The 12,804-nt window shown below is 42.1% G+C and overlaps 1 protein-coding gene across 1 annotated transcript; it reads right to left on the reverse strand.

Moving 5' to 3' along the window:
* Window positions 1-585: 585 nt before the first annotated feature.
* LOC122481868 (thiamine transporter 2-like) lies at window positions 586-12,521 on the reverse strand. Its single transcript, XM_043578050.1, has 6 exons — window positions 12,394-12,521; window positions 8,691-8,842; window positions 6,119-6,944; window positions 4,098-4,290; window positions 2,532-2,673; window positions 586-1,681 (listed from the first exon to the last, which is right to left on the reverse strand). Exons 2-6 carry the CDS (start codon window positions 8,838-8,840, stop codon window positions 1,505-1,507), a joined length of 1,488 nt encoding a protein of 495 aa, XP_043433985.1. The 5' UTR covers window positions 8,841-8,842; window positions 12,394-12,521; the 3' UTR covers window positions 586-1,504.
* Between the last annotated feature and the right edge of the window lie 283 nt (window positions 12,522-12,804).

Below are 12,804 nucleotides of genomic sequence, written 5' to 3' on the forward strand. Positions count from 1 at the left end.
CCTTACACATTTATTAAATTGCTAAATAGATTCAATATAATTATTGTTGTATTATTTTTGTCCCACCATAACTCAGGTCTGTAAGTCCCACGCATCTTCTAAATGGTTGTTGTACCACGAAGGCCGTTGATGGCTATCTATTTACTTTCTATACTGTGATCTTAGTTTTTAGTTGCGTCTTCTGGGTGTATGCTTGTAGTCTCTGGAATAATGATAATTTTGCCTCCTCTAGTACAGTTTTTCACTTCTCATTTTTTTGCTTGTCTAACTATGTTGGCTTATACCACTAGTCCAACCAATTGAATAGGAAGAATAATAGTGGTCATCCTTTCCTTGGTTTTGCTAGAAGTAGCAATATCATTACTTTTCCCTAGTAAGTAAATGTTGGCTTTGGGGCTGAGTTTTATTTTCAGTCCAGTGATCGGATTTTAGAATTTGGAGAAAAGTATATCTGAAACACAAATCTTGAATCGGCATTCTATATTTCCATGGCAGACTGCGCAATCTGTCTTCTATTGAAGTTGCGAAGGGCAAGCACAGGTGATTCTCAGCACAGTTCATCCAAAAATTAGAAAGACTCTTTAATATTTTTGCCCACATTATTTTATTTGGCACAAGCACTGCCCTTTAAAAATTAGGCGTTTCCCCCACCCTATTAGTATTTTCTTACTTAAAAATACTTAAAAAGTCCTAGAAATTTCTAGTTAAGTTTCTCTGTTTTACACAGAGATCACACGGACACAGCATTAAAACACCTGTCTGGGGTCATGGTAGGGAGAAAGCTCGTTGTCTCCCCTATGGTCACCAGGAATTGACTTGAATGTCATTCTGTGGATATCCAGGAACGTCTGGAGCTATTCCTGAGGTAGATTTTTAACAACAAAGCTCGGCAGAACACAAAGCGAAAAATAATCATGACCGAATTAAATGGTGATATTACCAAATTTTAGCTTGTGAATAATGCCATGTTATCAGGATTGAAGAGGGATCCTCAGAAATGGGACCAAACCTTGAAATTCTCTCAGAGAACTGCATGCTATATAGAAATATACTGAATAGAAGAAGAAGGAAAATGGCCATGTGACAAAAAATGTCCCCTCTCTTGCCAGTTTCAGCAAGATAAAACAAAGATGTGAGCCAAGCAACAAGGTGAATCTAGTTAGTATTTCTGCTCTGGAGTCGGGAACATCAACTCCAGAACGGCTGGAGTTTCTCGTGGTTTGTTTCCATGCCATTTGCATGTCCTAAAGAGTAATCAGAACCAGAATTTCCCAGTCCTTGCTACTCCCTGGGGTCCCCAGCACGGACTGTTTGACTGAGGTGACGGGACCTGTCGAATGCATCCAGCTGGGCACATAGACATCTGGTCTAAAACCGATATTTTGTTGGGGTTTTGAAAAAGGTTCCTTGAAATCCAGACTTAGGAAGTGTGTCATTTTGTGTCACTCGGTGACTTTGCGACCAGGCGGGTCCTTTCTCAGTGGATGCAGTGGTTGCCATAAGGTTAGAGCTTTGTTTCCATGTTGACATGCCTGGGTCCGTCTGGGTGGGGCTCAGCTGGATTCTGACATGTAGCAGAGCTCTGTGGCTGCTCTTGGAACTTGGTTGAGCAGATGATGTATATGCTTCTCATTAGAAAAATGCCAGCAATAACTGCAAAGTAACTCCCATAAACTAAAAACTAGAGAAAAACAAGTAGAATTAATTAGACACACACAAAATATGACTGTGTCTATTATTGATAATACCCAGTGGTGCTGTAGATTTGCTTGCATTATGAGATAACTAAGACCCAGGATCTTAATATGAGTCATTTAGATTTGCACAATACTTTCTTCTATCTTAGAAGAATCAAGTATGAAAGTGTAAGAAATGCAGTAACTAGGGGTACCTGGGTAGCTCAGTCTGCTAAATGTCCGACTTCAGGTCAGGTCATGATCTCACGGTTTGTGGGTTCGAGCCCCACATCGGGCTCTGTGCTGACAGCTCAGAGCCTGGAGCCTGCTTCGGATTCTGTGTCTTCCTCTCTCTCTCTCTCTCTGCCCCTCCCCCGCTCATGCTCTGTCTCTCTCTTTCAAAAATAAATAAACTTTTAAAAAATTAAAAAAAAAAAAAACAACGCAGTAACTAAGAATGCGGGTTCTGGAGCCAAGGTTGCTTGGGTTCAAACGCCAGCTGACATCATCAATAGTGAAAAAAACCCCACTAAATCCCACTGATATGTGTGTATGTTTGCAGGACAGTGCAACGCCATATGTAATGTCCCCAAGGATGAATTTTAGATAATGAGGTTACTTCTTACATGCCTTATCCCTGCCTTTTCCAGATCCATAGGTAAAATGTGAGATTGGGCTGATTTCAAGTACCTCACTGGAGCAAGGAAAAGGAAATTGCTGACTTAAGCATTTAGCTAAGCAATTCAAGAAACGAAGGCTTGGCAGTGGTGAGGTTGACAAAAACCCTTTGCGATTACCTGGTTATTCTACACTCCCCGCAACACCCGAGGAGGAAACAGCAATCCTGCAGCTTACCTGAATGCTGATAGGCAGGTTGAGTCCTTTCTGATCTACTACGATCACTGTCATAATGGTCTGGATCACCAGGGCCACGAAGGTGTTCATTCCAAACACCAGGGCATAGCGCTCCACACTCAGATTAACTGCAATCTGAAATCTATCGTTAAATGTTGAATTACATTTTTTGGAAACAAAGTACACGTGGGATTCTTACCTTTAAAAGACAGAAACTGAAGATAAATGTGGTGACTTGTTACCCGCACTTTTTGTCTAAATCTCCTCCAGTTTCGACAAAGGGGCAGAGCAAAGAAAGGGAATTAAAAAATACAGTTGAAGGAAATAGGAAAACATTCCTCCTCTCCAATTTAATGCTTCCAGAAATGAAACCTAAATGTTCTCAGGTCTCACTCATAACCTGAGAATATTCGATGCTATCTGATTTTCGATACCTTTTCGCAGCGAATTTTTGTGAAAATGTAAGCACCGCCCAATCTACGGAATCGTTTGGAGCGTTATTCTTTTTATTGTCAATTGTATTCGCAGTTTCAAACTTTTGTAGGTGAATTATTTATTCATTGGAAGATCAGATCATGCCTGGCTATGCAGCTGAGTGAATCTGTAATGTATTTCTGATAATTTGATAGATTCTGTATCTTACAACTCTTGAATGAGTGGCAGATGTATGTTCTCGAGCGCTCTCCCTTGGAACAAAGGTGAAAGGCTTTGGGTTCTGAATATCCTTAAAATGAAAAGAAGTAATGTAATCCTACCTTAACAATGCCCTCACGTTAAAAAAAGAAACGTGATTCATTAAACTGACATATTTCCATGAAAAAAGTAAGCTGCCAACAAACTTTCTTTCTTTTGTTCCATGATCTTTTCCCATGGTGCTTATATTTCCGTGTTTCATCAATTGCTTATCAAATATTTTTCACACATTAAAAACCAAAACTTAATACAGCTTTTGGCTCTACCTCTTTCCTGTGACTTGAAATTCAAATGTTTCCTATCTCTTTGGTTAATACCAAAGCTTATTTCCTATAGTCGGCTTTCTCTGCACTTCTATATACGTAACAAAACATTTTTCACTGTTAAAAAAAAAAAAAAGGTTTCTGGGATATACAGTTTCTTATAATTGCTGCATCTACTTCTTTCAAAATACAACTTTTTATAACTTTCTGAGTATATTTTGCTTCACACAAAAGCATATGCCTACAATTACATAAACCAATGAAATCGGTCATGAAATCTACGTGTGATCATTCAAAATCAGGTTGCACCATACCCCGTGAGGGCAAATGGCTTGCAATAAAAATCACGACCTGACAGTGCATCATTGCTTTTGGTTTATGAACCCACAGAACTTTGTTTTTTCTCTGATGACTGACCTTAGCAACATTCAGAGGGCAAGCAGTTAAATGAAAACACGGCTTAATTGTGTCCAATTTAATATGTAATCAACATTTAATACTGCAATCGATTAAAATCCTTCTGAAATTCTGAAAGAAACTCTCGAAACGCAACAGAAGAGAGAATATGGCGTGGGTTTAGGTGTGGAGAGACACGGCTGGTGATACTTACGCTGCTATGGTTATAAGAAGCATATAGCTGGACTTGAATATTAAATAGCCAGCATAGCATACCCAGATGTTGGTTGTGTAATGCATGAGAAACAGAGAGCCTGCACTAATGATGGAGAAGATCGCTAGAGCCAGCTCTCCCAGGAGATCCCAGTTGACTTTCACAAAGCCCACGGCAAAGGCAGCCACGGCCCCTGGAAAAGAAACATTAAGGGAGATCCAACACAATGACTTTACACACAGGATATGTCAACATGCTCCCTTCAAAAATCCAGGTCATAGGTAAATCTACAAGATGAATATATGGCTTTCACACAAATAGTGTGATCCACCTAAATGTGGATTTATCTTTTTCTCAACCATGCTTTCTTCTGGCTTCTCCCTTTACCTCCTATTCTTCCAGTTTCAATTCGTATCTGCTACATGCCATGAACTGCACCCTGCAGAGGGGCCAGAAAGTTTCTTTACCACAGCAGACTGGGGTACACAGCACACAAACCAGTCAGTGACTACAACAGGTGAAGGGCAGGGATAGAGAAGAATGAGACAGCTGCTTAGATAGTACACCTAGCCCATCCACACTTGCCTTTCTTTATTGTCTTTTTACCGTAAATTTTTTCAATGGGTAACAGATGTGTTGCACTGAGTAGAACCTTTTGGTCTTTATTAGTAATCTTAGTCCTTTAGTCTCCATCTCAGTGTCTTTGAGATCTGGCCTCATTTGGGTGAACTTGATATTGACTTATGGGGTTTAAGAGATTGAGTAACTAGGGCACCTGGGTGGCTCAGTTGGTTGAGTGTCTGACTTTTGATTTTGGCTCAGGTCATGGTCTCACGATTCGTGGGCTTGAGTCTTGTGTTGGGTTTCTGCGATTCGGGCACTGTGCTGAGCATAGAGTCCATTTGGGATTCTCTCTCTCTCTCTCTCTCTCTGCCCTGACCCCCACTCATACTTGAGCATGCTCTCTCTCTCAAAACAAAGAAATAAAAAATAAACTTAAAAAAAAAGAGATTGAATAATTGACAGTAATCAGGGTTAGTCTTTACAGTTCTCTTTAACAAAATGAAAGGTATTTATTTTCAAATGACTAACGTTTGATTAATTCCCTTTCCACATGTGATCCAGGAAAGAACCAGTGCTACAAAGAAATAAAATTATTTTTTCGCCCTGAATTTGGAACATTGGGGAAATAATTTCAATAAACCAATTCCAGTGCAGTCCTGATTTGCAGGAATTAAGATGAGGCCTCCCGAAGGAGAGACGATAAGAGAACAGACACTCCATGAGTTTTCTGACATTTTTTGTAAATGTCAGGGTGTGGAAATCTCTTCCTTCCTAGAAAATATCTTTAAAGTCTCAGTTGAATTTAAGTTCTCATTTACCAGGATATAAATATTTATTGTAAACTTCAAAGGCAGATTTCCTTCTGACATTAGAATCCTGACTCTCACATATATCCCACTTCTCATTTAGATCTCTTAAGAAAGTTACTTTTGGAGCTATCTGGTGTAGAACCTAAAACTGCTAAAGGTGAGCATGAGCTAAATCAAATCCTTTATTAACAAAACTCTTTCCATGGTAATCAGGAAGTCGTAAGAGTTTCATCCATTTTCTAAAATAATAAAATCTACTCACTTACATACACGGTGAGTATTTTCTTTTGGATATTAAAAACAATCCCAGAAGAACAAGGGGCGTTATTAGCACCTTTCCTGTGGATGAAATGGAATCTTAGGAATTTGGCTAGAATTTAATCATTTGGTGCCTAATCCTGAGCTCTCGAGTTATCCATTGTAACTCTACCACGTTAAATAAAAGTGTCATGGTCCTCTTTTTCTTTTTATCTCCTGTACCTTCCATTCCAAAAAAAAAGAAAAAAAAAAAAAGAAAAGAAAAAGAGAGAGAGAGAGAAGATTAATATGCTTTCTGAACAGAACCACTGTGGAGTTGAGTTTAGCAACTGGAGACATAAACTCAATGGGGGTAGCCCATCAAAGGAAGATAAATCAATGTTTACTTACCTCCAAAGGTTGCAACAGCTTCTACTGCCCCATTATAGATGAAAGAATTTTGGGATGGTGCCTTGTAATCCCACAGGATTTGAACATAGTTCAAAATTTGGTTAAAACCTGCTGTGGAAAAGGCCCACCACAGAGACCAGTAAAAAAGATGATGTGAGGAGTAGCATCCCTTCAAATCTTGGAACCACTGCACAAAAACTCTCAAGGCGACATTTCTTGGCACCGGATTGCTCACCCGCCGACCCTCCAGGGTCCCTGAAATGGTGGGTATTTCTGAAGTGGGTTTCTCTTCGCCGCCTGGTGTGGGAACCTTGTAAGTTTCATCTAACACTGCGGTGTTGTTTGCTGGCTTTTGTACTTCTTTGCCGGGCTGTACATGAAAAAACATGCTCTTCTCAGGCATTGGTAGGAACAGGGAGAAAAGAAGGGCCACACAGACAGAGGCCAAGGATATGACGTTGAGGTAAAAGTACGATAGGCTGGCCACGGATACCAGGAGCTGGGCCAGCACCGAGGCCGCCGTGTAGGCCACCAGGGTGACGCTCCTGCAGTAGCCGCTCACTTTCTGGTAGTGCTCCGGGCTGACCACGCTGTAAATGTAGGCATAGTAGGCCACCTCGGTGGCGGTGACCATCCCATAGAAGAACTCTACAACCTGCATGGCCCTCACTCCCTGGCCAAACAAAAGCAGCAGCCAGGTGACGACGAAGCTGATCCCCTGCAGGATAATGACTGGCTTGTAGCGGACGTAGTCAGTGGCGATGAACACTGGGAGCAGCAGTGCCAGGTAAGAGTATGTCCAGATGGGAAGGATCTCATTTGTGATCTGTGAGGTTGAAAGATGGATCACGTGACCACGAAGCGCCAGGAAGTGAAAGAGATAGAAACCTTTTTAGGTAGTACATTGCTATAGTATAAGTGGCTCGCCCACTATCAAATTCTGCGTCCAGTTGGATAGGATAGTGTTCGTATTAGCGAAGAGCACGACAGAAAACTGATTTTCAAGGAAAAGACAGCTCCTCCCCCTTCTCTAAAACCAAACCAGTTTATCAGTTTATGCAAATCCCAACAGAATATATTTGCTTCATGTGCAATCCGAACTCTTAAAATTTAAATAGTACGTACATTTGAGTTAAATTAGTTAACAATCGTTCAACAGACACTTCTGGGATTTTCAGGCTCTTAAAATATACCGTCCCCTTCCTATTCAAAGGTTTTAACGTTAGACAAAGCAGCCCCAATGTTAGAAGAATCGGACAACCTTTACGTTTATTTGATCCATCACCACGTCATAAAAATCCATAGTCTGATGAGCTCACACGAAGACAGCAAAGACTCAATAACCTTGCAGAATTACAAAGTGGGAACAAGTAATGCACAGAAAATTCGGTGCCAAATTTGCCGGGCTCCTTAACCCTCTTCTCTCCCAATGCTACTGGTTGATCTCTGCTTGCTCAATTCTGGCCTCAATTTGATGTGGGCATCACACGGCTATCGTCCGAAATGCAGGGGACCTCAGTGATCATTCAAAGAAAGGAAAGATCGACCAAAGGAGTTGATCTTTGGGGCAGGATGGCTGTGGCAGAGACTCATTCGCACCAGCCTTTGTCCTGTGCCTCTCTGCTGTCTACAGCAACCTCCATGGGTCCCAAGGTCAATGATGATGAACAGTTCAGTGATTTGAAAGGCTAGTGGGACTGAGCGGCACCTCTCAGCATGGGTGCATTAACTGGTCTGTAGTGGTCACAGAAGCAGCCCCCAGCGAGTTCATTGGCTGGTTTTGGACCTGTCTTTGTCCTTTGTTTTGTCTTAGTCCTGACAGGCTTCCATCTGGACAAAACTGGAAACAGAGTCGCCCCTAACTGATATTACATCACCCCACAACAAGTTTGCTTTCCTGTCCTTCGCACCTCACCACCAAATAACTAGCATCAATTAGCTTTCTGGGCAGAGTTGCCCACCCTGCAGTGTTTCTCATGGCTATGGCTGGAGCTTACAAAACCAGCCCACGGTAGCGCTCCCATTGGGTGAGTGCATTTTCTTGTTGCACTTGTTATAAAAAGGGAGGTGAACCTTTTACGTAAGAGAATTCCGTCTTCAGGGGAAGCTAAAACTGGGAGATAAAGCTGTTAATGTCTCACCTGCTGGTTAATGGTTTTTCAAGACTAAGTGTCCTACAGAAATGATGCAATTCTTTACCAGATCCTGCTCCTACCTCGGCAGCCTGAAAGTTTCTTAGGACTGGATCCTGTGCCTGGCAGAGACTTTGCTTTAGGATTTGTTTAACAGATTCCATTGAGACCTGAAAGTCACCATGCGTTGAGACTAATGGTAGGACTCCACAAGAGTTAAGATAGTTATTACACATATAGCTATTACACATATTACACACATTGCAAGTGTGAGGAGGAAAGAGTAGTTTGAATAGTTGTATTAAATGACAAATACCATGAAAATAGGATCACTGAGGTCAGTGTGTTAATGTCTCAAGTTGAAAGAAACCCTAACCCAAAGTCCTGTCCAAATGCTGTAAAATTAAACCACGTTAAGATATGTATATGTATCAATTTACCTCTGAGCTGGTCAGGTTTTTATCTGGTCCAGATAAATATGGGACTAAGAAGGGTTCTGAGGGTCTCATCATGGAGAAAAATCCAAATAAACACAGGATCACGGTGGGATAAATCCAGGAATGGCTCGGTGAAGCTTTGAAACAACCCATTGCTGATCAAATGGAAACAAAGCCAAAATTAGCTGATGGTTAATTATTTTCGGTATCTTGGATATAAAGAAAACCCGACTGCTAAACATTTTGTGAAAGGACAAAATTTCACCTGTCTGCAGTTGAAATGGAAAGGTGAGTGACGAGTAAGTGTTCTCAGATATTCCTTAGGTGCGCCAGTCAAACCCTTCTTTGTCAATGGGCTTGGTCCTCACTATTGCTGGGACAGGGTCACGCTTCCCTAGTGTTCTCCATCACAAACATGATAACGAGTAGTTACTAATAAATGGTAAACAATGGGTTAATCAATGTTCGAGAGTAAGTAAAACATTGATTGGTGAATTACTTGTGTACATGTGGTAGGTGAAGTACCTTTCCGAGGTCAAATGTAACTTAATACCCATTTAGTCGATCAAGTTGCTATGAATCTGCCCACTATATTTTGCACCGTGACCGTGAAATCTTTAACACGTCGAATGGCACGTCTTTATTCACACATTTATCTCTCTATTACACTATCCCTTGATTAATATTGTGCTTGACACATAACGGACACCCAAGATACTTTTGTTAGGTGTCTCCAATCTGAGAATTTATAATTCTTCAGTTAAAAAAAAATTAAACCAGGTACAGATCCAACTGGCCATTTTTCCATGTTTCCCCCCTTTTCCAGATTGATGCTAATTCTATGTTGGGAATGAAAGGCATCGCTTTGTAGACTGTTATTCTGCTTTTCATTACGACTGGGTCCATTTCTTGTCTCAGTCTGCAGCTTTACACCCCTCAGGGGGGCAGGCAGCTCATTAATGGTTTATACTTTGTTCCTAACCCACAAATGAGATTGCTTGAAGTTCAAATTTCAGACAAAAAGTCCAATGGATTATCTGCAATAGGAAAATTCCTTCTTATTCCTTCCTATTTTGGATCAAGCTTTACTTACAAAATATATACATTTTTGGTGGCCTGGGATGAGGTTAAGTTCTCTGAGATAATTTATAGGGAGGAAACTAACTTGTTGTGAGCATGAGGCTTTTCTGCACATTATCTAATTAAGTCCTAATAATAGCTGTAAAATATACACTATTTCCCCAAATTCCCAGGTGAGCCTATGGGAGATCCAAGGTGTCCTACAACTGGCTTCAAGCCACACGGTCAAGATTTGAATACAGATCTCCCTGACTTATCTCTGGGTCCCTTCCCCTGCTCCACTCTGTCTCATTTTGGTGGCCCTATTTCACTGGGCTGCTGGTAGTAAGCCTACTGACAACCTCCCCTTGCAGTGAGGGGAGAAAGTGTTTTCACGAACACATTTGTCTTAAAGATTATGACTTACTACATAGAGCTTCCCAGGTCAATTGTAGTTTGAAAGTGGACCCAAGAGAGGGAAAGTAATGCTCACTCCAGAGGAGCAAGTCATTGAGTGAAATTCCAGGGATCCGGGAAGCGGAAGAAGGATGTGGGGAGGGCCTACTGGGTCACACCATGGGTCTGCCACCCACCCCATCTTTTCATAAGGTGACCTCAGACCGCTGCATGGTTCCTACCTGGAGTTAAATGAGGGGAACACTGTCTGTTTATGTCAACAAAACCCTCAATGAAGCAGCACAGAGACAATGGAAATCAGAATTTGGATGGGATCATAATTGCAAGTAAGGCTGACAACATGAAAATTTTGCCAAGAGCATACTGGGTTTGACTGCCCTCGGCCCTCAATCCTTGGGATTTATCTCTTCCTGAGTGGTTGCTAGAAGCTCCAGAGACCTGATGGGGCCTTCTTTTTTTGTAAGTAATGTTCTCGTGGAAAAGTCTAAAAGTCTATCAGAGGTCGGTAATTCTTGAGGCTTGCCCGTCTTTCAAAGGGTGGTCTTAATGGGGTGATATCTGTGGACTCCACGTCTAGAATATTCTCTCCATCTATGTTGACCATGGATTGTCCACTGACTTCAAGTCGTCACCTTCATCTTCTCCATGCATCTCAGAGAACTAGCAGTGCTCTCAGGGCTCCCTGGGCTGTTAAGAGCCCTCTGGATTACCTGCCCCTTCGTCTCTTAACCGTTCTATTATGCTACCCAGCTGGACCTGGTGAGGAAGGTCACACAGAAAAAGACACTGTATGTCCCACTAGAGTGTAAGCAGGAGGGCGGGGTGTTTTGTTTGGTTGGTTCAGTGCTCTAAGCCTAGTGCCTAGAAGAGTGTCCAACACATGGTATGACTTGCAGAAGGAAGGGGATGAAGGTCAAACCTCGCCACTGAGATCTAGTAAAGATTTGTCCACATTTCCAGAATGTGCTGCTAGCTGCATCAGGTAAAGGTGAGGGAGGTCCTTAAGTCTACAAGCACCTTGCAGTTTAGTTGTGCATCTGTAAAATGGCGTCATGATGCTAACTACGTGTGTGGGCTTTCCATGAGCATCAGGTGCCTTGATATCTGCAAGGGATTTGGTGCCATGTTAGGCATAGGGTTGCTGCTCAAACGCAAGGAATTCCTCTTCCCTTTGCTCTTTTTCAGCTTCGAGGATCCACAGTGATTCTGGCTTAATGAGAAGAAAAGGAGGGAAGGTGTCTGACCTTAGCTGAAGATAATGGGAAATATCTGGGGAGCTCATCCCTGCATCCTAGGAAGCTGGGCTTCCTTCCCTCACTCCTTTTCAAGCCTCTGCCCCACAGAACAGCAAACACATGCTCCAAAGCTAGGTTTCTGGCCAGAGGAAGTAGAAGGCATCTAACCAAACAATAGCAGGTATCCATTAACCAAGAAGGACTGGGCAGAGGAGCTCAAGTTTCCTGGTTTAATGGCAACAGGAACTCCCAGACCCTTACCAAGGCCATGTCTTGCCTAGTGTCTATTCTTCAGGGCCACAGCCATCGTGACTGCCCGCTGGGAGACTTCTCAGAGGCGAATGGCTGTTCTTTCACCTTCCCCTACCCCAAGTTCTCTTTGTCTAGCACTAGCTTCTTTCCATAATCCTTTCCTACGCTGGTCTGTTAACAAGGACTGTATGAACTTGACTGGCATATCAGATGGCCTGGGAGCTTCGTGGGTCAGTAGGTATGGAGGCCCAGGAATCTGTGTTTATACACACAGCGATTCTGACACAGGAGGCCCAAGGACCACTCGCCCGTTACTCAACCCCCCGGGGACACTGGCTCCACGCCACAGCCTTGGATCTTAACAGAGTGGAGGGCGAAGTGGATGGAAACCGTCCAGGGAGCTTTTGCAAAACTACATGTAGACACATAAGACCCCGAAATTCTTTTCTGGCTCTCTAGGGCCTGAAGAGTCCAGGACAGGTGGAAAAATCCTGAGGCAACCGTGGTGTTTTGAATATGCCTCTCACGCTCTGTCTGCCTCGACCCACCAACCCTTTCATGTGCACACATCACTCCCTGTTTGGGACCCATTCCGTCCCATTCAGCCCAAATCTGTTTCTAGCAGGGACCCTGGAGTGCCTGTATCTAGCACTGAATCAACAGCAAGGTTCTGGCTCCTTCAGTTATCACAGCACACAGATGGGTATCTGAAATTCTCCAGCCCAGCATGACCTTTCACCCACCTTCTGAAGGCACTGATTTATTTTTTCTTCCTTATGTAAAAGCCCGCAACTCACACGGGTAAGATGACAACAATCTATCAGCTATTGTTCGCTGGCCTCCTGCTTCACACCAAGCCTCGTATCCGTTATTGTATGAGACACAAGCATTGTATTAGACATTTAATGACTGTCTCTAATCCTTAGAACGATCCTAATTATATACATTACATGTATTTATCTATAGTTATTGGATTTTCATATAACACAATAATCATATGCGGGTATTTGTTATATAAATCATAATTATTAGCTATGATTATGTGAAATAAATATACATATAATTATATAATATGTAATACAGATTTATTATATTTACTATTTTTTTAAATTTTTAAAAGCGTTTATTTTTTGAGAGAGAGAGTGCAAGCAAGG

The sequence above is a fragment of the Prionailurus bengalensis genome, chromosome C1, assembly GCF_016509475.1.
Source record: "Prionailurus bengalensis isolate Pbe53 chromosome C1, Fcat_Pben_1.1_paternal_pri, whole genome shotgun sequence".
In the NCBI taxonomy this organism is placed as follows: Eukaryota; Metazoa; Chordata; class Mammalia; order Carnivora; family Felidae; genus Prionailurus; species Prionailurus bengalensis.